Here is a 25020-nt window from a genome sequence, read left to right as displayed (position 1 = left end):
TCCCAACTTTAATGGCTCTTTGGAAATGTCCAATCTAGCACAGTGGTGTTCCCAGGGTTCAGTGACCAGAGCAACCAGAGTCTTGGGACTATGTGTGGGTATATAGGGCACAGCTCTGTGTAGGGCCTTGAGGAAAGCACTGAGCCCCTTTCCTTAATTAAAGAGTGGTTTTTCTGTCTATTTAATAGTTCTGTGTTTTTTCTAGTTAACATTTCAAACAATTTAATTAGCATTGCCCTTGGAAACCCAATAACTGGTAGGCAGTACAACTCAGTAATAAGTGAGTCACCTCCAGAGTCAAAGGACATGAGTTCAAATATTATCTATTCCACTTCTGTTGTTTTTTCATTTGTTTCAGTTATGTCCAACTCTTTATATAACCATTTGGAGACTTCTTGGGAAAGAGATTGGAGTACTTTGCCATTTTCTTCTCCAGCTCATTTACAGATGAGGAGACAGGGGCAAACAGAGTAAAAGGCTTGCCCAGATCACACAGCTGAAGCTGGATTTGAACTGACATCTTCCTGACTCCAGGCTGGATACTCTATCCATTGCACTGCCTAGCTACCTTAACTTCTACTTATAAACTACATAAACTTGTTTAGTCTTCCCAAGTCCCAGTTTATTCATTTTAAATTGAGAGAGTTGAACGATATAACTTTTAAAGTTCCATGTAATTTGAAATCTATGACCCTCTAACAGAAGCTTGGGGTAAGTATATATGGCACTGTGATTACAAAATGCTTACAAATTATAAATTTTTTCATATTTAAGTGGTTGAGGAAAATGATTACACTATGTTTTGGAGGGAAATTGATGTAATATTTCAAGTTTTAAATGTTGCATTTTTAACTGTTACATGTCACATGAATAATTTGTTTCTAGGAAGTATTAATCACAGGCAATATGCATTTAGCATTAATATCTACCCATATTATCTCATTTGATAAATACAAAATCCCTTCAATAGGTGCAAAAGAAATATCTCATTACTCCATTTTACAGATTAGAAAACTGAGAACTAAGAGAGGTTAAGGGATTTGTCTGTTGCAACCCCAGTGTCCTTCTGTAGTGCAGCCATGCTAGTGACATTGTCTCCCAGCTCAGTTACCTCCATGTTCTGATGGAGATGAATAATAGGGTCTAATATGGAGGAGTCACTTCTGAGTCCAGGTAGCTGAGGCCCTGCATTCCCTCTTACTTCTTAGGGACCCTCTTTCTCAAGGTTCAAGCAGAGTTCAAATTGTATTCTGTCCTGGAAAGCCTAATCTCTAAGGGAGAGAGGGGGTGTGTGTTGTTGTGGTGAAAATTTTCACCTTTTAAGATTATTATAATATTGAACAATGGCCGCCAAGGAATTTACTTATGAAATTCCTAAAATGAAACACTCAAGTCAGAATGGAGTTTATGGAGGTTTAATCACAATGGGAGTAGGGAAAAGGAGAGGGAGAGAAGGAGAGAGGAGAAAAGGGAAAGGGCTACTCAACCTCTGACCAAGGCAGAGGGAGTTTAGGCCTAAAGAGCAAAGGTGGAAGGAATCAGTCCTTGACTCACGTGACCGATCTGAAGGCAAGCTGTCTGCGGGCCTCCTCTCTCTTCAAGCTTCTAACACGAACTGGTGTCTAGCCCTGTCTACAGGAAGTGAGCGAATTCCAGAGGCTGCTCTCTCTGTCACTTCCTGTGCCTTACACGTGCCAATGGTGGCTCAAGCTTGGCTTAGGACAGCCCAGGTGGGCAGTTAGTTATTTCTGATTTGTCATTGACTAGCACATGCCTGTGTAGTGTGGGTGTGCACAATTTTGGGGTGCTAGACCAAGATGGAGATTTTAAAATTCACAGTGTAGTCTTCCTTTTCTCACACTGTTCAATTTCTTCAACTCCCAACCCTGTGCCTGGCAGGACATATTAAAGCTCAGGTTTTGCTTCATACAAAACAAAAGGAGGTATTGGAGTAGAGCAGTACCTAATGTACAATATGAATCTGACATAGGACAAATATTTATTTCCTATACACAAAAGAAATACTAAGGGACACAAAATTTCATAGTTTGCTCTTACTTAAAACAAAATTCAGTAATTTAATTTATATTTGCCAAAACCATCTCCCAAGAAGCCAGTCTTTTAATATCTAAATAAAGCAGTTTTCAGGACTGATGATGAGACATTTTCACTTTATCTAAGTCCTGTCTTCATGTGTCCAGGAAAACACTGCCAGAGATTTGGGTTCTTCCTCTTGTCAATGTTTGTTTGTTTTTTTCTCTCATACAGTTGCTTCTCTGGCTTCCAGGCTGCTCCTCTTACTGAATCCGACACCTCCAGACCTCTTAAACTCATAAGGTTATCTCAGCCTCTGGCTGGATAGGTACACATAGACAATGATGTTCATTGTTTACTCAGGAATAAAAGGAGCCCAGTCACAAGCCTTCCTAGATGAATCCATGCTGTGTATAGGAGTAGCAGAGAAGTCTAGAAGAACACAAGCCTTCACCCATCCTTCTCACTTTCCCAAAGGGAGAATTAAGGCAAAGGAAGAAAGCCAGAAGCTGAAGCTTCTCTAAAAATGTCCACTGAAGTAATAAGCTTGACTAGCTCAACAGGGAAAACTTAATTTCAAAGGAACAGCAACGATCATCACTGAGCACATGGCTAGACAAAATCAAGGAATTCATTATGTCTAACCTGTAGCTAAGCACCCCCACCCTTCTTCAGACCTGCAGGTGCTGCCCCCAGACCCCCTCTGAAACCTATGTAAAGAGCTATCTGCCCATCAAGAGCCTTGAACCACTCATAGGAAAATAAAATGGTTGGTTTACCTTAAAAAAAAAATGGCACAGAGATAGTCAGCCGGAGCCTAGTGAGGACAACCATAATCACATCCCACGTGATGCACTTTGTTACAAGTGTAAAATGGTACTGGGTCTTATCTCCACACATTTCTTAAATCCCAGCACATGGGATTATAGGAAAATAGAATTAGAATTGCAAAGGGTTGTAGCTATTTTTCAGTCCAACCCCCTCATTTAATAGGCACCTTATATGCTGCTCTTCTTAAGTGACATCAGAATTTTCATAACAAATCACATCATATGGAGTTCTTTTCTATATTAGAATATGTCATTCTCAAGGGAGAGGCAGCATTGTACACTGGATGGGGAGCTGCCAAGAGAATTAGAAGATCTGACTTGAGATCCTGATACTGACACATAGTGATTATGGCTCCCTGAGCATGTTCTTGAAACTGTCAGTGCTCTAGGGGATCTCAGACTGTAGATTGTAGAAAATGTGCTGGTCTTCATTGGAAGAGGAAGCTTCCTCATCTAAGAATTCCTCATTATCAATGAATTCATAAGTCTAGTCTCTGTCCCTTACCCTGTCTTCCAGGGAATCCTCCTTGGACACAAAAAAGCCTGGGTCAAGGAGCAGGTATTTTATTTGTTTGCTTTATCTTATTTAACTTTTAAGGATTTTCACTTGTTTCTAAAGTCAACTAGATTGTATGTGTAATTACAGTTTCTGTTCTATTTCTTTGTCTCCCTCCCATGGTCTCAGACAATTAAAAAAAAACCCTAAATAAAGTAGAAATAACTGAAAAACATTGCCATTAATTAATTTTATTTCAGTGATATCCTAAAAAATGTCAGCAGACACAACCAATCACAATAGGGAAGCCACAAAAAAGGAGGAATCATGGAGCAGTGCAGAGAGGAAGCCAGGAAGACATCAACACACACGCACATACATTTATATGTGTATTTATGGGTATATACACATATATATTCTCAAAAACTGCAAGTTAATACTGGGGAAATGGACAGTATTTTAAGGAGTAGAAAATTTTTCATTCCATATCATTCAATTCAGAAAAGTCCCCTGGCCAAATAGACTGTTATTGGCATAACAGATATAGGTAGGGCTATAATCGACTTTTTCTTGCTAAAAAGCCCTTTTATTAAAAAAAAAGTTTTTGAAAAGTCTATCATGTGGCAAAAATTTATCACAATACAGAACTCGAAGCTAAATAATGGGTTTATTGAGAGGAGGCCCACCTCACAATAAAGAACCAGAGACCCCAAGCCTTAGAAGATGGTCTTTTTTTTTAATAGAGAGAAATCTTATGGCATAATGACAGCGATACAGAAAAAGAAAAAGGCTCATAGATTTCATACAGGCTGCTCTTAATTAGTGGCACAAGTGCTAGTGAATGTAAAAGAAGATCACTTTGGGGGGGGGTGATAAAAGTCTACTTATGTCACCTTTGCACTATTAGTGTCTTTTACTGACAATATTAGGAGTCAGCAGTTTGTTGAAACAACAGTGGCCCTCCTCTGGCGTGACTGTCTTGATCTTGCACCCAACAGGCTTAGTAGTAGCTTTTGGTTATAGGCTTGAGGTCAAAAGATGTAAACAAGATTTGATACCACCCTAAACTGGAACTTTCTTAGCTGATCCCTTTAATTTTATAAAACAAACTCTATCACTTTGATTATTAGCTCAAACCTGATGATTGTATTCTGAAAATAATCATAAAGGCAAATACTATCATCATCATAAAAGGGGCAGGGGGCTTCACACTCACATTATCCCTCCTCTGATGCAAAGAAAGAGACAAGCATTTTTATTGATCATTCACAACCTAGGGGTGACACAGGTGTTTCTGGGCAACAATTTGTGAGTGGATACACTTATGTTAATACAAGGTCATTGATCCAAGGTAATTGTTACCTTAATTACACATCAGAGGCTGGTAAACTTTCTTCATCTCTTCTGACATTTTTAAGTTCTACTGCAACCAAGGAAATTTTTTTTGTTTAACTTCACTAATTGCTAGAGAAAAGCAAAAACTAACACATTGGCATGCAAATTAAACTGCACTTTAATTTCAACAACCATTCATATGGACAAACCATTACAATGCTTCTTTACAGAGCAGGGACCAGAGAAGTTAAAAAAAAATTATTTGGGGTAGCCCTGATATGAATGCATGGAAAGATCCTGTGGTTAGGATAAAGTTAATTTTTTTTCTGAAATATGAATTTTAAATACCTTCCTCTAGGGAAAGATAACTGGAGTTTGAAGGGGAGGAGAGGTACATTATCTGCTCCCTTCTCCAAGAGACAGGAGGTAGCAGGAACACTGGGGGAAATTTCTGTTAGTATTACCTCTCTCCACTCTCTGGATTCTTGTTTGCATTGGACACTTCTTTTGGACCAAGAGTGTAGTCCTCAGGTGTCACAACCAGATGGAGAGCCAGCAGGAGAGGATAGTAGATGGGGCTACAAATGCCTTATTCCTTGACAGACTGGATCTGAGAAGGAGGGTCCAGGGATTTGTTCGACTGGCTAATCAGAAGGGGGTTAAGATTCTTAAAATAACTGGTCAGGGGTCCAATGGACATATTTTCAACAAGAGCTTTGTGGTGATCCAGTGCTCGGGCTCCATCAAAACTCACTTTGCAGCCCAAGTGGGTCCTGACCCAGCTTTCCACAGTTTTCTGCAGCCACTGGGCACTCTCCTCTGGAGGCACATCCCCTTTCCTGCTCAGGAAACTGTGGGCCAGCAGGACCTCCTTGATGTGTTCTTCCAGAGCCCTCAGCACTATGTTATTGATCAGTTCATAATCACTGGATGTGGTTCGGAAATAGAGCAGATTGATTAGCTCTAGGTTATTCAGCTTCTGCAGCCGGGTGAAAACCTTGAAGGTTCGGTGCCCCATGAGAGAAACAAAAAACAGCAGGAGCAGGGAGGTAGCTAGATGGAGAGAAGAAGCGGCTACCATGCCCAAGTTGATGAAAGACACCAACCCAGACACCATGACTATGGCATTGAGCTGAGCTAACTTAAGTCTGGAAGTCCGTGCCTTCACCCCTGGCAATAGGTACTGCAGGCTGTCCAGAGGCAGGTCCAGTTTGGTACTTGCTGCCATCACCACTCACTGAAAATAGTGGTACTCCCATTTATTGGGGGGTGATAATCCCCACTTCCAGACAAAAGGGAGTAGTTGGCTTGGTCTAATGCGGGTCTCCTGTTTTTTGTCCTAAAGCTGGTGATTAGTCAGTCGAGGCTGGTTGAGGATGTCTGGATTCTTGTGAATGGGGTAGTACAGTGCTTGCGTCTCGGTTAGGATGTGCTTGTAATTGTGCACAGTGTAGAATTCAGCTTGAGAAATGAACTCAATGGAAGCATATTCTTCAGAGGAACTTGAGTGAAACTCCTGTGAGAGAGACTGCAATAACTGGTTATACTTCTTGATCTTCACAGTCACAGAGGAAATGAGGGGAGAAACAATAATAAAAGGTGAGGCGTTTACTAGTGACCTGATCCTGTTCTAGTTATAGAACCCACAGACCAACCAGGCTGTTCAGAATATGCCTTGTTCCATGACCTTGGCTGACCCATTGGGTCCCTTTTCCTGGCCATTACAATGCTTTTGTTAAGTCATAAAGGGGGAAGTGCTTTCCTAGGTGCTCCCTGCTACACCAGACATACTTGTGTGTTTATATACATTCATTACCCATTTGCACATGTGTGCACATGCTCCTAATGATATTAAGTAACTTTACATCATGGCTGTCATGATTATAGAGAATTTAGGTGCCCCAATGTACCAAAAGTCATTTCGTCAACAATCAGTCAACAATCATTTCTTAAAAACTATTATGGTATGGCACAACATGTGACTACCAGATGGCTTGAGTGGAAAAAGTGATGGAAATATCAAAGGCAGATGCATCCTAAAAACATGGTAGCCAAAGAAAGGGATAATAGCTGCAAGTGTGGTCCTACAAGATTATAAAAGAACAGAGATACAGAACCTCTGGACTCATATTTAGGATGGCCCCATTATACATAAAGAACTGTGTCTTGGTAAGGCATGAGGGAGAAAGAGACAGCTTTGAAATCTTTATCATGGAGGATTTAATGTTGTTGCGTAATAGCTTTCCCAGTGTTTCTCTATGTCATATAGTTTTGTAAGAAATCTATTTCTACCACTTCTTTCCCCTGCAACTTTAGGTAAATTGCTTAACTTTCCTGAGCCTCAGTCTCCTCATCTCTAAATGAGGAGGTTGGTTTAGATGGTCTCTGAGTTACCTTTCAGATCCAGATCTAGTTCAAAATCTCAGGCACCAGGCTATGCTCAAATGCAAAAAAAGACAAAAAATATGATTCTGACTCATTAACAGCCATGCCCCTGAGAGCATTTTTCAGCTAGTTTGTATAGAGAGCTGGATCTGGAGTTAGCGAGACCTAAATTCAGATCTAGCCTCAGGAACTTAATAACTGTATAAAGTTGAGCTAATAAATTAATGACTGTCTTTTTCAGTTTCCTCATCAGTAAAATGGAGGTAATGATTGCACCTAACTCCCAAGGTTATTATGAGGATAAAATGAGTTAATAGTTACAAAATGCTTTGTAAACCCTACCTATTAAACATTAACTATGACCATGCAAAGAACCTGCAGGCCAGAGACCATGGAGCCAAACACCTAGTTCCTTCCTGGGGTAATTTGTTGAAAGGGAAAGGAGATTCTCTATATAATTCAGAATTTTGGAACTGATCCTTATTTCCCTTACTATCATCTCAGGACTAATATCTAACATTAAAGAGCTAGGCAAATACAACTAGACATAGGTGGGTCAGAAGAGGTAGGTGCCTGAGGGAGCAATATATAATGACCATTCCTGAGCTGCCATTTGGCTCCCAACTAGTGCTTCTCAACAACCAGCATGTTCAACCTCGATCAAATTGAAAAGTGACTTGCCCTCTCACTGGGTCTTCAGGTCTTCCTTATGAATCCTCAGCTATTGTTTCATTATGCCATTTCTCTACTGAGAAATTCTCAAGGACTCCCTATTTCTTACTAAGTAAATTAATCTTGTTCTACAAATAAAATGGAACTTAACTGTGCCATTGGAAATTATAAAAATTAAGAATTCAGAGAATTTGGAAAAGGTTATATTAATTAATGCAAGAATGAATGAACAGAACCAAGAAATTATATATGGAGGAAAACAATATTAAACATTTCAGAACTGTGAATTAAAGAGCTGTAGCTAGAATATGAAGTGGGTAAGAGTACAGGAATAATACCAGTAAGACTTGAGTTCAAAGTCTGCCTTAGACACTTATTAGATGTGTGATTCTGGATGTAACCTGTGCAATGCTGGAAAAGTTATCTTACCTAAAATTCTCATTCGGTAGTTATCATTTTCAAATCCCAAATGATTGTGAATCTTTAATTGTTAGCTTATCCTTGAAATACTAAAGTATAATATCATTTGGTCAATATCTTTTTTTCTATTTTGTTTTTAATGCTTTCCTGTTTGTCTCAAATAACCAAGTCTATATTTATTGTCATCTCTCAGATCAAGAATGCTTTCCCTTAGTTTTTGGATTCTGCTGAAGTATAAGAAATTCCACACCAAGTCCTCACCTCAGTTTGATATAATTCATTTTATGAATCTCTTTTAAAAGAAAGTTGGACTTCGCTATTAAATCCATTTTATCTCTTGTTTTATTGGTTAGTTCATCGCATTACCAATTATTATTCTCCCCCACACAACTCTAATAACTACTTTTAAGTTACTTCTTTCCCCCAATCTCTATCAAGATTTCCCTTTACTAGGAAAGACTTTAAAACCAAGCAAGATATAGAAAGAGTCACAAAATGTAAAATCAATAATTTTGACTACATCAAATTAAAAAGGTTTTGACAAACAAAACCAATGCATCCAAAATTAGAAGGGAAGAAACCAATTAGGAAACAATCTTCATAACAAAAACCTCTGACAAAGGTCTAATTACTGAAATTTATAAAGAGCTAAACCAAATGTACAAAAAATCAAGCCATTCTCCAATTGATAAGTGAGCAAGGGACATGAATAAGCAATTTTCAGTTAAAGAAATAAAAACTATTAATAAGCACATGAAAAAGTGTTCTGTATCTCTTATGATCAGAGAAATGCAAATCAAAACAATTCTGAGGTATCACCTTACACCTAGCAGATTGGCTAACATGACAGCAAAGGAAAGTAATGAATGCTGGAGGGAATGGTGAAGTTGTGTATTAATCCAACCATTCTGGAGGGCAATTTGGAACTATGCCCAAAGGACACTAAAAGATTGTCTTGCCTTTGATCCAATCATAGCACTGCTTGGTTTGTACCCCAAAGAGATTAAAGGAAAAAGACTTGTACAAGAATATTCATAGCTGCACTCTTTGTGGTGGCCAAAAATTGGAAAATGAGGGGATGTCCTTCAATTGGGGAATGGCTGAACAGATTGTGGTATATGTTGGTGATGGAGTACTATTGTGCATAAAGGAATAATAAATTGGAGGAATTCCATGGGAAGTGGAATGACCTCCAGGAATTGATGCAGAGTGAGAGGAGCAGAACCAGGAGAACATTGTACACAGACATTGATACACTGTGGTACAATCAAATATAATGGACTTCTCCATTAGTGGCAATGTGGTGATTCAGAACAACTTGGAGGAATCTATGAGAAAAAACACTATCCACATTCAGAGAAAAACCTGTGGGAGTAAGAAACACAGAAGAAAAAACAACTGCTTAAATACATGGGTCAAGGGGACATGGTTAGGGATGTAGACTCTAAATGAACATCCTAGTGCAAACATGAACAATATGGAAATAGGTTCTGATCAAGGACACTTGTAATACCCAATGAAACTGCCCGTTGGCTGCGGAAAGGGGAGGGAGAGGGGAGGGAGGGAAATAATATAATTCTTGTAACCAAGGAATGATGTTCTAAATTGACCAAATAAATTAATTTAAATTTTTTTTAAAAGATTTCCCTTTCCCTAACTTAAACCTCTCTCTGAACATTCTTTTCTCTATTCTATTCAATACCACTTGCTTCACTGTTTCTATTATATTATTTTAAAACTTTAGTCTTTCTATAATTGGCCAAGAAAAGAATGAAATTCATTCTGTTTTCCATGGCTCAAATTATACGTTTGACTAATCTTCTATAGCACTACTTTAATAAGAAATATTAAGCTCATCCCTTCTCCTCTCTTATGTTTTTGGAATTCCTTTCAAAAAATAGTTTGTCCATAGTTTGCTTCATCTTGTTCTTTAATTGATTCTGTGATGTGTGATTCCAAAACAAAAAAAAAGTTTTCTCTTCCCTTTTCCAAATGTTAAGTATATGAACATTAAGTGTCTTGCGTTAACTTGCTTCCCTTTCTTAAAATTTGTTTTAAATGTTGAGTTTTCTTTAAAGTCTCTGCAAAGTTCTGGTTTCCTCGACAAGAATGTTTAGAAATCATGTAGTTTGTAAAATGTAGGTTTTATTTTTCCTTATGGAGTTATACACAACTTTTCAGAATCTTATTCTCAATCAAAAATAATTTTCCTTCACTGTATCATATTCCAACATTTTCTCTCCTTCCATGAAGGTGAACTACACCCCTTTGCCCTTTTTCCTCCCTTCTTTGACCTGGAAGTTCAGAAGTCCATCAATCACATTTCTGGGAGTCTTGTATCTGGAATTGTTCCTAAGGCATGATGCATGGATTCTATTAGTCTGTGCTTTGTCCTCCAGTTTCAGTATGTCTGGATAAGTTTCTTTCATAATTTTTCCAGATTTATCCTGCCGTGCATTTACACATGCCAGAAATATTTAATACTCCTTCCACCTACTGAAATCCTGTACTTCAGGCCCAGCTACATCCCTTTAAAGATTTTCTGCCTCGCATCCATCCCAACCTTAACATCTCTCATGTTTCTCAGTCTTCTTCCCTATATATAAAACTTTCTACTTTGTCCTACAAGTATTTGTATACAGATCTCATTCCTCTCTCCTCCTATAAAATTAAAAATTATTTTATGGAAAGGTCTTTGCTCTTCATGTTTGTCTCCCTTATAAGGATGATATTAGAAAATAAGTATTGCTTTATTAGTTTAGATATAAGAAGTGACTGGCTTGAGGAAAAAACTGGAGTTTGAAGGAGAGCTGAGAGCTTAATTTCAGATGTGACAATTATAACCATTTTTCTATGCCAATTACTCTCTCTGGCAGTTGGGAGACAGGACTGGAGGAGGTAAAATCTTTGCCTCTCTCTATCTGAGGGAAAGACCTGAAGGAGCTCAGTGTTTTCCTTTCCCAACCTGGGAAACACTATTGACTATCTATTGCTGTCTTCATAAATTGGTTTATATCTGAGAAGACCAAAGAAAAACCTGGTTTTTGGTTTGGACTCTGAGTCTGCTAAGACTCAGAATCCTAACTTGATTCTTGTTGAGACTCAGCTAGCTAGCCTTTGCTATTTTATAATTTGAAGGGGAAGTTAAGATTTATAAGGATAATACAGTAGTTTTTATTTAGATAGTATAAATTTGGGTTAGTCAGATCAGGGAGAAGTAGTGTAGCCTGTGAAATACAGGAGAAGCAGTTCCTTGTGGAACCTAGGAGTTTATTTGGGTGGACTTAGAATCCCTTAGAATTAGAAATCCTTTATTTATCCTTATATATTTCAATAAATATTTTATGTTTATAATAAGAGTCTCTTTAGTGTCCTTGTGCCTGGCCCTGAAGGGAAGTTCACATTTGGGCTTCACTTCATCACTAAGGATACTTTTGATTACCTCTATCAAAAGAATCCAAAAGTATCCAAACAGTTTGAACCTGATTGGCGAGTTAAACAATTTTGAAAAAGTTTTGAACTCATATTGAAACAATTTCTCTATCTACATATTTTATTTTTATAACTCACCAATTTTATTTTTACACCCTAGCATGGTGCCATACATAAAGTCGACATGTCTGTTGAACTCAATTTTTACTTTAATCTATAATTTTCTAAAACTTTAAAAATCTATATTTCTTCAATTTGGGTGCTTTATTTAATGATGCAGAGCACAGCCCATCCATGCCCTCATTCTGTGTGTGAGCCCTCATACTCTTGTCTGTGGCCTCTTACAAATTCTCCAGTAGGAATCCCCTCAATATACTGGAGATTTTCCTCCGGAAAATTGGACATCATGTGGGTAACAATGAAGCATGTAACTATCTTGCTCTTGCTTACTTATCTAACAGACATACACTCTTTGATTATATCAGACACCAGTTATTATGTAATTCTTTGTTCTTTATGCACTGAAGCCTATCCACATCTGACTGATCTTTCTATTGAACTCCGGGTGATCAATAACTTTGATTTTCAAGAGGCTTTGGGATACCATGACTCACAATCTTAGAGCTGCACCAGAAGAATATCAGTGCTCAAAAGTTGGGCCTTTATTTTAAGAAGACAGGATTCTTTAAGAACATTGCTCAATATCCAGAATGCAAGGTAGCTGGGTCTCTTCTTCCTTTTTAATTCTGAGTCTAGTTCACTCTCTTTCTTCAGGATCTGTCCAAGACATAAAGTGCTTTTTTCTCTTGGATAGGCTTTAAACACTATTTTTTAGAAAGTTGCTGCTCTTATAGCAAGGTAATCTTTTCCCTTTTAGTGGCCTCTTACTACCAAGTTATACCACTACAGAATTTCTACATGCCTTTGTGGTTCATTTTAAGCCTAATGCAGAGATGCAGTTATGTATTGGAAGCCATGTGGAAGAGGTAATTCCATCTTCTGATTCTAATTTTTAAAAAAAAACTATTTCACAAGAAATAGTACTTAAGTATATGAAAAAGGAACTTTCAGAAATAAACTTTATTTGAAAACAATTTCTACCTAAATACCACTGTAAACAAGGCAAGTCACCAGGCATTTACTTTAGATGTTTAAGAATGACAACTATTATATCCTTCACATCATTGGAAAGAAAATTAATCAGTTATCCCAATGATAATTCATTTCACCAAAGGGGGAAAAAGGATACTCTAAATAAAAGGTCCTAATTCCTTTCAGGCAAAAACAGAGATGCATTTCCCCAACACTACATTACTAAAGGAATTTTATAAGTCATTTTTTAAACCTTTACCTTACATCTTAGAATCAATACTGTGTATTGGTTCCAAGTGTAAACCTCAAAATTTCTCAGACTTATGAATGTTAGGGGTTTCCCCCATTGGGGAATCTTCTACTTAAAAAATTCCCTAGCAGATGGTGAGAACTCTACTTGAGTGTGGAGGCTCCTAGCTATGGGAGTGTCCCTGCTCCACCCTACTTAAGACTGCTTTAGGACAGAAAACTGTTTGCTAAACAATGAAAGTACTTTGATCCATGCTTATGGAAGGGACAGGAAGTTCTTTGAGTCATGACTGTTTTAGAATTGATACATGGGATACTAAGTACCTATAAAGGTGGGGCAACTTGTAAACTACTTAAACCTAAAAGGGTGATAACTTATTCAGAGGTTTTTTTCTTAATGAAATTTGTCGACAGAGCAGCATTTTTTTCTGACTTACTAACGAGATTAAAACTACTCAGCTGTGAATTCAAAATGGGTGGTCCTTTAGAAACATCTACAGTGATTGGTAGATGTAAGGACTTAGGGGAGGTGACAGAGGAAATTTTGCCCTTAAAAATAAGAGCTTGGATCTCTTTGAGGAATCTCGATTTCTGATTCTCATTCTGGAGGATCTCATTCTGAAGGAGAGCTCCTTGAGGAGCTCCTCTGAGGGGCTCTGTCCCTCTGGGGTAGGAGCCCTGGAGGCTCTTGAGAGATGCCCTTTGAAACAATCTCTGGCTGGAAGACTCTTTGAGGAAGGACGCTGGCCTGGTGTCACTAGTATCCTTGTTTAGTAAGACCTTGTGGCGAGTGTTAAAAAAACTGACTGATTTCTCTTTTAAAACTCAGGTCTAGGCCATATTGGCTTGAGGCCCTTCATGCTTATTCCTTTCTTACTGTCTCTCTCTTTCTTTGATTACTCATTGTATTGTTAATTAAAATCTCTATAAAACCCAATTGACTTGGGTATTTGAATAATTGGGAATATTTCCCTGGCGACCACCTTATATTTGATTATAAAACCCAAGACACTGTAGTGAAACATATTTCTGTGGTCAAATTTACTCACCCTCTCTTATATCTATCACAATTTATATCTTCCACTATTTTAATCACTACAGTTTAAGACCTCAACCATTTTAAATCTCACACAAGGCAGAAGAGTGGTAAAGGCTAGGCATTGGGAGTCAAGTGACTTGCCCAGGGTCACAAATTTAGGAAGTGTCTGAGGTAGGATTTGAACCCAAGACCTCCCATCTCTGGGCCTGGATCTCAATTTGCTGAGCCACCCAACTGCCCTCAAATTGTTTTCTTCAAATATGAAATATTTTTTATTTATCATGCTTATTTCATTCAATTAAATAGTTTGTCAGCTACTTATCAACCAATGAATATGAATAATATGGAAATATGTATTATGTGTTAATACATACATAATTCAGATTGAATTGCCTGTTGACTCTAGGAAGTGAGAGGGGATAAAGGAGGGAAATAACATGAAACATAACTTCAGAAAACTTTCATTAAAATTTGTTATTAAAATAAAGTTAAAACATTAAGAAAAAATAATAAAATAAAATCTCTAACAGCATTTTAAACACATAAAAAATTGTACAACCTGTTCTACTAGTGTAAAAATAAGTGAATTATCTTCTTAGTGAAATTAATTTATCCTATTGAGTTAATTTGGTAATCTCGTCCTGTAAGTGCCTTAGTCATGATTCTTTGTGTGTGAATTCAATATAAATTTGTACTCCTTTTTTCTTTTAAAAAGGAAAGCTTAGAAAATCCATTTGGGTTTCAGACCCACCCTTTGATTAGGCTAACATGTATAATCTGGGATCTTCATGGCTCCCTGGGCTCCAGAAAACTGGCCTCTGATCTGGACTGAGCTCAAATCTATCTAACCAGTGAGACTCAGTCAGAGTAACATCACTGGGGTTATGTTTCAGAGGGAGGAAGCAGTGTGTTCTCTTTACCAACAAATGGAGACATGAGGTAAATGGCAAAATCAAATTGACTAGGCTACCAGCCATGTGATTATATACTTTTTCATTCTCCAACCCACTTTTACTATCTAATAAATAATTTTAAACTAACATATAATCTCCAGAGAATTTTAATCCTAATAATTTGGTGACACAAAGTGGGAGTCTGAACTCCTTCGCTTCCATTTTTTCTAAGTTTTTCCTTGTCACATAGAGTAAAAATTTTTTTCTCTATAAAGCCCAGGTTCCTGAGAAGCTGAAATCATCAAGGAGAAATTTTGGGTAAGAAGACCATTTTTCATGTGTTATTTGCTAGTTATTTCTGTCTGTCTGTCTGTCTCTCTCTCTTTCTCACTCTCTCTTTTTCTTTTGATTGGGGAATGTTACAAAAATTGACTGGGAGAACAACAAAGTTAGCAAGATAACCAGACATTGAAGTTAGATAAGTGAAGGATGTTAGTCTAGTCTTAGTTAAAGATTTAGGAGTAAGAAATAAATGACCTTCATTTTCTGTCCATCTCTCCTTAAAATTAAACCATGCATAGGTGTTGAAACAGAACCATGTTGCCTCTAGGGGGTGGTCTCAGATGGAGACTCAAACAGTTGCTAACTTAATTTTTTTCTTTGTTTGGGGGGGGAGTGTCTTGGTTTGAAAATGAGCAGCACTCATAATAGCATTATGGGTCAGTTCATAGGAAGAATACTATCCCAAGTAGAGTCTCTTTACAAAAACTGCTTATCTTGTGGGGGAAATGATTCATTGCCTATAGAGCCAAGAATGGCTAGAAAAGAGGTCATTAACTTTTGTTTAAAATGGCATAAGTCTATAACTACCCCAACTGGAGAATCCATTTGGCCCTATTTTGGGTCTTTGACTTTAAGATGTTAATAGCTATTGGAAATAAAAATCCCAAAGAATTGAGATTATTGATACATTTGGGCCACACTCCTTGATAAATTTAGTAAGGTTCAAGTAAAGAGTCAAATTTTTAACCATTTTTCCATTCCTTTTTCATATCCTTCTCTTCTGGCTTCTCTGACATTGTCTGAGCCTGTTCCCCCTTCCCTCTTTTCAGGGACTCTCCCTGCTCCTGTCTCTCAGTCTGCTTTCCCCTTCTCTCTTTTCAGTGACCCTCCCAAAAGTTTACTTTGCTCCTCTCTCTCCAAACATTCTTTGCTCTCATACCCAGACCCATTCTGTATTTCCTTCCACAATTCTGACCCTCACTCCACACCACCCCCTGAGGCTCTCACCATCTCTAGACCTTCCAACTCTACCCCACTTACTGAAGCCCTAGCCATTTCCATTTCTCCCTTCCTCCAGGTGAGACCAATCCTCTTTGACCACACCTTCATTCTCCTGCTCCTCCCTCCCTACCCACTCTCTGAACCCCTCCTCTACCCCCTCACTCTGTTCCTGCTTCAACTTCCCTGCCCATTCTATGCACTCTACCAGAGATGCCTCTTCATCTTCTCTACTTAGTCTCCACACAGACTTTAGACTTAATGGTGGAAACCAATAAGGGCATGTTTCCTCTGAGGGAAGTTATCTCACATGACCACAGAGGAATGTTGCTGACATTACACATTTATATCCCATTTTCTCCCTCAGATCTCAGCATGTGGGTAAAGGACACTCCCACATTTGATTTAGAACCAACGACTTTTCAGAAGGTTTGAGGCCATTTTTTTTGTAGTTCATTCAAGCTGGGGTGATGTAATGAATCAAATGTATGCCTTATTAGTGGAGGGAGAAAATGAGGCAAATTTTGAGACCACTAATAATTCCCTAAATGAAGATAAAACCAATGGTGATTACAGGACCCCTAATGACACCCCAATAATCATGAGGACTATGTGAGGTTAGTTGATGCAAAGGAGACACTGTTGAAAGTAATGGGAGATTGCTGTACCTGCACAAAACATTGGCAAAAATTTGAATATGTTAGATTCTCAGGAAGAAAATAATCATTCTAACTAGGTTTATAACTGAATATGCACAGCAGCTAAAAGACATGCAGGTTTAGATCCCATTAAACCCACAGATGATCCTATCACACAGTACCGTTTTGTGAAGCATACCCCCCCCAAAATAGTATTTTTCGCAAGTGTTGTCCAGACTGGACTATTATAAATATAGAACAGTTAAAGAAGGTAGCTTATGTATGAAGGGATAACCCCAAAAATTGATCCATTAATTGAGCAAGGGTCAATAATTTCGAGTAAATCAGAATACAATTATACAATTCTCCCAGTAAAAATATCTAAGCCAGACCCAAATAGAAAGCCTTTTTATTGGTTTGTACAAGATTTGTGTGTGGTTAATTATAACTAGGCTACTAGTGGTTACAAATACTGCAACTATCAACTCCTTAATCCCTACTGAAGTTACATACTTTACAATCATAGACCTCTGTTATTTTTTCCCATTTGTATCCATATAATTCTAGGAAAATATTCACTTTCACCTGGAAAGATTACCAGAGATATGGACTTTATTTCCTCACAGATATGGAGAGAACCCAACCTTATTCTTTCAGTTTTATAGCAGCACTTAGCTATTATCATTTTTGAGGGTTCCAATTTTCTCAATATGATGAGGATTTGCTTTTAGCAGTACCAGATGCAGAGATATGCCAGGAAGACACCAGGCATCTCCTCTTAGAGTTCCATAGGAGATGCCACAAGTTTTCTAGGTCAAAAGCTCATTGGTGCCTTCCAAAAGTGGAACATAAGGGAAACTGATAAGAGCAGAGTCAAGATGGCAGTTTAGTAGCAGTAAAAGCCTGAAACCACTTTGAATAGCCTTCCAAACCAATCTTTAAGGGCACCTCAAAAGGACATGAGTCAAAACAGGATGAGTGAGGGGGATCTCCAACTGAACACAATGTTAAAGGTAGGCAGAGAGAGAGAGAGAGAGAGAGAGAGAGAGAGAGAGAGAGAGAGAGAGAGAGAGAGAGAGAGAGAGTAGATTTTGACAATATAAGGGAGAATGGGAAGCAAAACTACAAACAGAAAACTGTGGACCAACCACTCCCTACCTACTGCACCAGACCCAGAACCAGGGTGTAGGTAATTTCAGGATCCTTGGTTGTTTACTACATCAAAAAAAAAAATAATACTTCAGACCCACCCCTCAAAGTCCCAGGCCCTGGCAGTGAGGTCTGGAGGTCCATACCTCTGGACTCTCTCAAACCTCTGCAGAGTCAGTGAAGACAGCCCCAAGGCAAAATTCTGTGAGCCAGAAGCTAAGACAGAATTGGTAGCAACTTGCAGATTTCTTAGGCCACTAGTGGGAAAATGAGCAAACAGCAGCAAAAAAACTCTTGACCTTAGAAAATTTCTACAAGGAAAAAGAGCAAAGAACAGAAGCAAAGGAGATTTTGAAATGCAAGAAAACACATGCAGAATTTTTTTTTTTAATGGGAATTGGTCACAAGCTCTGGAAGAATTCAGAAGTGAAATACTAGGTTTCATTTAGTGACTGGATTCTGATCCATTTCCCCCACATGCATTAAAGCTATTCAGCAACTCTTTGCTCCCTCTTCTAAGAGGTACTTGAGAGCAATCCTGGGGGTAAAGGGTTCTGTAGACAATTGATCCCCCATTATGGGGAAATTACTAAGCCCCTTTGTTGCTCTGACTAAAAAGTCAGTCCCTAAACTACTTCCATTAGATTCTGTGAAGCTGAGATTAACTCTCCCCTGCCCATTTTTAGATTTAATCACCAGAAGCATAAACACCCCACTTATCCTTAAGTGGGGGAGGTCTGAAATCCACGTGTGCAATAGTGGGTGACACATTAGAACCCATTGACTACCTCCTGGGCAATCCTAAACAAAACTTTAGCTATAATTGGTCCATATAAAATGGAAGGAAGACACAGGAAATGATGAAAAGGAATCATCTTTAAAAATGCAAAGAACTTCCTGTGAAGTTGTCTTTCTCCTTGATCTTGACCCTGGAGGAGCTCTGACTGAGGATTGCTTCTATTAAGACTATTAGGGTGAGTGAGAAAGGCTGACTCCTTTCCCTGGTTTTTTCTGAGAGGTACTAGCCTCTGGAGAAGCCTCTCATCTGGGAGGAGGCCTCTTGGCTAAAAGCCTTTGTTAACTGACTCTTAGGCCCTCCAGCTGGGGTTTCTGGAGCCCTGCTGGAGTAAAGTCAGGTCGTGAGCAATAGTCTAGTTCATTAAGCTAGATTTTTTACTCTGCCCTCTTTCTCATTTCTCTACTTTCACTTTCCCTCCATTTTATGAATAAATTGCTAAAAATCATTTGGAATTGGTTAATTCCTGGCAACCACACTTTCTGAAAAATTTAATCCAACCCTTTTATTTTGACCCCTTACATTCAGGCCCTTACATTGTAGCTGACTACTTAACTTGTGTCGAGTACCCACCCTCAATCTTCCTAAAATTTCTTGACTTTTCCTTTACTTTTGTTACTATCCCCAATTCAGCTTTTTAATAGCTTGTTTTGGGTCTATCATTCACAGCTGTGAGAAAAGGTAAGTTCAATTTTTTTCTTTCTCCTTAAAATAAATAAAAAAACAGCTGAAAATTACCTTGCCAGCAGTAAGCTGGCTGTTTTTTCTTACCAGCAGCAATTGGGCTGCTTTGTTCCTTAGAAAGAAACTGAGGAAAAGCTTATTCCCTCTCAGGGGGAAGCATCCCTGTTCCTCCCCAATAGAATTCTATCTCGCAGTCAAAAATAACTGGAGAAAAGTTACTGAACTTAGCTAAGGTGTTTGTTATTAGACAGAGTGATTGTTTTTTTTTAAATTTTATAGTATTTTATTTGATCATTTCCATGCATTATTCATTAAAGACAAAGATCATTTTCTTTTCCTCCCCCCCCCCTAGCCGACGCGTGATTCCACTGGGTATCACATGTGTTCTTGATTCGAACCCATTGCCATGTTGTTAGTATTTGCATTAGAGTGTTCGTTTAGAGTCAGAGAGAGTGATTGTTAAGCTGAAATTAACAAAGTTTTGGTCTTTTTTTTTTGCTCCTGAAAATCTACTTTCTCTTTTTCTAAGCCCCACAAGCCTCTAGAATTAACTTGAATGAGAAGTAAAGCCTGGGGAGATCAGTCAGGAAGAGCAGCATTAAAGTAACAAAAAAGTGTTGTGGGTTTTATTTTTATCCTAACAGGCTTTTATAGCCCAAATAAGCTTAAAAAATAATTTATAAAAATATTTATTTTCCCCAGGCAAACTCAGAAAATCAGCCTGGAAGCTGCTCCCTGGAAGCAGGTAGTAGAAACACATGGTTCTAGCGTGGGGGGTGAGGAGAAGCAGCTTCCTCCCTTTGCCCCTCCTATACTAAGCCTCCTCTGAAAGGTTCTCTGCTCGCCCTTCAACCAAACTTATGTTTGTAGCCATTTAAATCTTCCATTCTACCTTAAACCCTCCGCTTACCCTCTCCATTGTCATGCTGCCTCTTGGCCACTAGTAAGGAGAGCTCAATTTTTTTCCTTCTGCTGAGCTGATAACCCTTTTGCAGTACTGATTTTCTACCACTGGAGGGCAGCACCAATAAACAATAATAATAACAGTAATAGTAATAATAAATAAATAATAAAATAAAAATAAAAAATACATTGAAAATTATTTTCTTAATCTTCTGATTACAATGACAAGCAGCATGAATGCTACTCTGCAAGAAAGCCAAATTGGGAACTTTTACGTTTCCAGAATGCCTTCTTCTCCTTATGTTGCTAGGAATTTTTTTTTTCCACATCCTAAATGTTAAGGTCTTCATAGCACACACACACACAAAGAATCACAATGTCACAGAAAATGCCACAGCTACAGGATCAGAGAAGCTGATAGCTGGAATCAGGTATGTAAGTATTCTCTGAAATATCTTGATGCCAGGTACCAAAGGAAACTCCAAGTATTACTCAGGAAAGACAGTTACCTCCTTCTGCCTGTACAAGAGGGCCAACAGGAAGTCAGTTTCTGGCCTCCTTGGTGTCCAGTAATCAACAGACCCCTTGGTCTTTCAGGTTCTGTCTTTTATCACTTCCCCCTATTCTGGAACTCTTCTTTTGATTCTGTGCATGTGTTCATGCAAACCTTTGATTTTTATTATGCCTAGTCCTGGTTTTCAGGCTTGCCTTTATTTTCCCCCTTACCACACCTAAATTAAAATATTCACTTTATATTTGAGAAATGGCTAAATAAATTATTTAAGCTCTTTTAGAATCTATTTTTCTTTTTATCCTCTGGACTATATGAGATGTATTCCACACAAATAATTGAAGTACTCCTAAAAAGAATGCTGAATTCTAGAAGGAAATTATATCATATTTTATAATTTAAAATCTGTTAACCTAAAAAAGAACTACATTTCCCAGGAGCCAGAGTATATTAGTGAGTAGGTGGTCCTCTTGGACCTCTTTTATTTGGCTTGCAGCAAGTATGGTGGTGGTAGTGAATAGGGTTTGAACTGGCTAATCAGCCATGGGCATGTAGTATTTATTTTGTATCTTCTTTATTCCTTGATTTTGAGTGATCATTAATAAATTTCCTAAAACAAAATATTTTATCATTGAGGTCTAATTTTAATTTTTACATTTTATGGCAACCAGAAGGTATGAGAAAGCTCTAAAATAATCTAGATTATTTTTTAAGCCTTGTTTCTCTTGTCAAGGCTTTTTGCCCATCCCACCCACCACCCAACCTCTCAAACTCCTAGAGCTCTCCAGGAGCTGCTACTTTACTTCTATTGTCCCTACCTTTTGCCCAGTTGCCCTCACTACAGGCCAGGCTAATTTTAACTGAGGGACTCTGCTTGAGTTCACGTTCCTCAGTTCCTCACTACTGGTAGCTGCCATTGTGTCTTCAGAACTCATAAACTTAGAGCTGCCCTCTGGGCAACTGGTAAAAACTGGGGTGTCTTTTTCCAGAGGCAATGATTACCCTCCTAACTCCCTCTGGGGAAACTAGCGTTTTACCTCGGGGGGAAGGGAAGATGGAAGTTACTCTTCCAAACAGGAAGTTAATTATAAGCATAGTGTACTCTTTGAAAGAGCAATACCTTGCCTATTTCTAACAGCTTCTACCATTCATGAGTGCACTGATCCTTTCACTTATCTTGCTTGAGATTCAGGGGAGAACTTCATATCCCTATTACCCTTTCCCATTTGGGCCTGCCCAGTCTCTAAGATTCATCCAGTTTGAGATTCATCAAACCCATGTTCTCCCTCACTATGGGTGATCCCAGGGAAGGTACTTTAAAGAGACTGAAGGAGGAAATTTTAAGCCCTTTCAGACTCCATTTTTTATGAAAGTTTCTGTATTTTATTGTATTTTGCTGATTGTCTGCTTTAAAATTTTGTTGTTTTAAGTTCATATATTAATGTATTCAGTAGTACTCGGTTACACTGAATCATTTTAATCTACTGTGTTTTAACTATTGAATATATTCTATGGCTTTTCCCCGATGACTATTGTAAATATTGTAAAATATTGTAAAAGTCCATAAACAGATTTTTTTATATTTTGACTTTGTAAATTGTCACATAGAGGATGGATGGACTTCATCAAAACTGATTAAAATTGTATAACAACCTTTGAAAAATTTAATGAGCTAAATATCTCAAATTGATTTTAAGAGGTATTCAAACATGAATTAAAAAATATTTTTCAACAACTCTGACTGATCATTTTACCTGCCTCTGAGTTATTTGTAACAAGAGGTAAAAGGTCCACTTTAGTAGCTGAAGTGAAGTACAATTATAATCCCCACCTCTCGCATTTGTAAAAATGTGGATGGATAGGACATTACAGTCTCATACCAAAGGAGCTGGGAAGTTGATCCCAGGTTATGGTACCCCGGATGGCTCTCAAGAGGGAGTATCTCTTATTTGTAATGCCTCAGCTCACTTTACCCTTCCACCAGAATGATCTATAGATTCTTGGTGACATTTTTTTTAAACCCAACATTAAAAGTACAGAGGTTTAGTTTTTCTAGAATCCTCTGCCACATTTTGTAATGATGGCAGTAATAGATTTTTAAAAATATTTCAGCCAAGATTGAAACATTGCTACACTTGAAAAAAATTGTCACAAGTATCCATTACCTTTAAATGTCATATCACAGATGCAGGTAAAATATGATAGTGGATTTGTTTGCTTATGTCATTAAATGGACTATTATAACTTTGGGGATATTGATACTTTTTGAATGTGAATTACCTGTTATATTACTGTTCTTTATAAAAAACTGTTACTTCATGAAAGTCATTTGTTTGCACTCACAGTGGATAATAGCCAGGTTTGAAAAAGGACATTGATCTCATTTTTTGGGTGAAAAACCTTTATACTCTACCTTTCATTAGCTGACACAGTGTGTCAATGATTGTAAGCTATATATGTTTTATTTTAAAAACTTTTTTTATTGTTTTTTGCTTGCATGTGCAATATGTTATTTCAGTTTTATTTTTCTCTCCTTTCTGTATTTGAAGCACATGCCACCAATATTAAAAAGATTTTCTTTAACTTTTTTGATTTTTCAGTAATATAAGTTTAAAATACATTTGCCCTAATGTCAATACATACCCAAAAAGCTTTAGAATATAAAAATGATGCTAATGTTTGTTTTTTTAAAAAAAAATTCATGGAACTTTGCTTAATGAATCTGACTGATTCCAGGAGAAGGGAATACAAAAAGAGCCATTGCACAGTGCCAAAGAAGCACAAAGCTACTTGCATAGTGCCAATCGAGCACAAAGTCAAAGAGACCAATCAATCCCAATGGGACTGATGAAATTTTGAGCCAAGACAAGAGGACTTGAACTTGTTTGGGGTTTGAGGTTGCAGTTGTTTTGACATATGTCAGAAGCAGGTCTTCCTTGTCCCACATTCTACCAAGTATCACAAATTTGGCTCCTACCTGGCTTCTATAATCTAGTCCCTATTCTATCTTTCATAGTGTGGCAATTTCCTATAGTCTTGGCTGCAAATGGGTAAGTGGTGTGGTAGAGACTTGAAGAGAGAGAAGTTTTGCAGGACAAGCCAAGATGTAAGAACCAAGCCTGGGGACCTGATCTGCAAAATCAAGGAGAAGGTTCCAAACAGAATGTTTCCAGGAGGAGAGGTAGTTGAGGCTGGCTGAAGGACCCTTGGGGGGGGCTGGCTTGGATTTTTGGCTCTGATCAAAGGAGGAACTGATGCTGTCCCTCTCAGGGAGTTGAAGCTGACCAAGGGAGAAACTGGGACTTCTGACTCTGTCTCTCTCTCTCTGAGATTTGACTGACCAAGAGTTGGAGGAAAGCCAGGCTGAAGGAGAGACTTTCTTGGTGGTTGGCTGAAGGAGAGAAGCCCTGAACTGATACTGATATTGTTAGTTTCTGTCTCATACTGAAGGACCTTTTTTTTGGGGGGGTGCTTCTGAAATTAGGCTGAGAGACCTTGGTGGCTTTGTGGAGAAGACAAGAAGAATGAACAGTTATCCTCCATCTCTCTAACTGTCCCTCTGTTACAATTGTGACTGGATAACTTTCCCAAACTCTCAAATTCTCCCTTATTATAGTTTAGGGAAACCCTCAACCCTCTTTCCTCAGTTTCCCATCCTGTTGTTTCCCAATAAACACCTTACCTGACAAAGAAAACAAGAGTATTTTATAGTTCCCTGGGGGGGGAGGGGAAGGAGGAAGCCAAAAGGCTTCAAGCAGCAGGTGGTTAAGGGAGGGAGTGAAGGAGGAAGAGGGTAGGAGGGGATTAGGAAATAGATTGATCTATCAGCCATCAGTATCTATCTCTAGCAGCATCTCTCTCTAGCTCTATCTCGGAAGAAGTCCCTTTACCTCCATTGTAACTAAGTACCCTCAGGTGTGTCCCCTACCGGCATCTCTCTCTAGTCTTAAGCCAGAGTACATCAGTCATTTGAACAAGAAACAGTGTCACACAGATTTATATTTTCTATTTCAGTGAACTATTACTGATTTTTTTCCTACAGACTTGGGGGATAGAAATTACTTTAATTGGACCCTATTAAAAGGGCCTGTTAGAAATTTATTAAATTGGGCCCTGATTCAAGAACCTGTTATAGGTTTATTTTCCTTTACTTAAATTTTTTACACATAAGACCTTGATAG

General features: G+C 38.2%; 1 protein-coding gene across 4 annotated transcripts in view; it reads right to left on the bottom strand.

The window, feature by feature from the left end:
* Positions 1-2797: 2797 nt before the first annotated feature.
* The window catches only part of LOC100019605 (galactocerebrosidase-like), a 126669-nt gene continuing 104446 nt past the window's right edge, over positions 2798-25020 (bottom strand). For 2 of the 4 annotated variants that reach the window (XM_056810580.1, XM_056810576.1), the window contains exon 17: positions 2805-6250. In XM_056810580.1, the coding sequence (XP_056666558.1) occupies positions 6035-6250 (216 nt within the window). In that variant the 3' untranslated portion in view covers positions 2805-6034. Of the gene's footprint in view, positions 6251-25020 lie in introns of all 4 variants that reach the window. The other 2 variants (XM_056810577.1, XM_056810579.1) reach the window with 2 other exon arrangements.

This window comes from Monodelphis domestica, chromosome 1 (genome assembly GCF_027887165.1).
Source record: "Monodelphis domestica isolate mMonDom1 chromosome 1, mMonDom1.pri, whole genome shotgun sequence".
Lineage (NCBI taxonomy): Eukaryota > Metazoa > Chordata > Mammalia > Didelphimorphia > Didelphidae > Monodelphis > Monodelphis domestica.
Note: the sequence above shows the minus strand (reverse complement) of the source record. Positions and strands in the feature narration are given on the sequence as shown.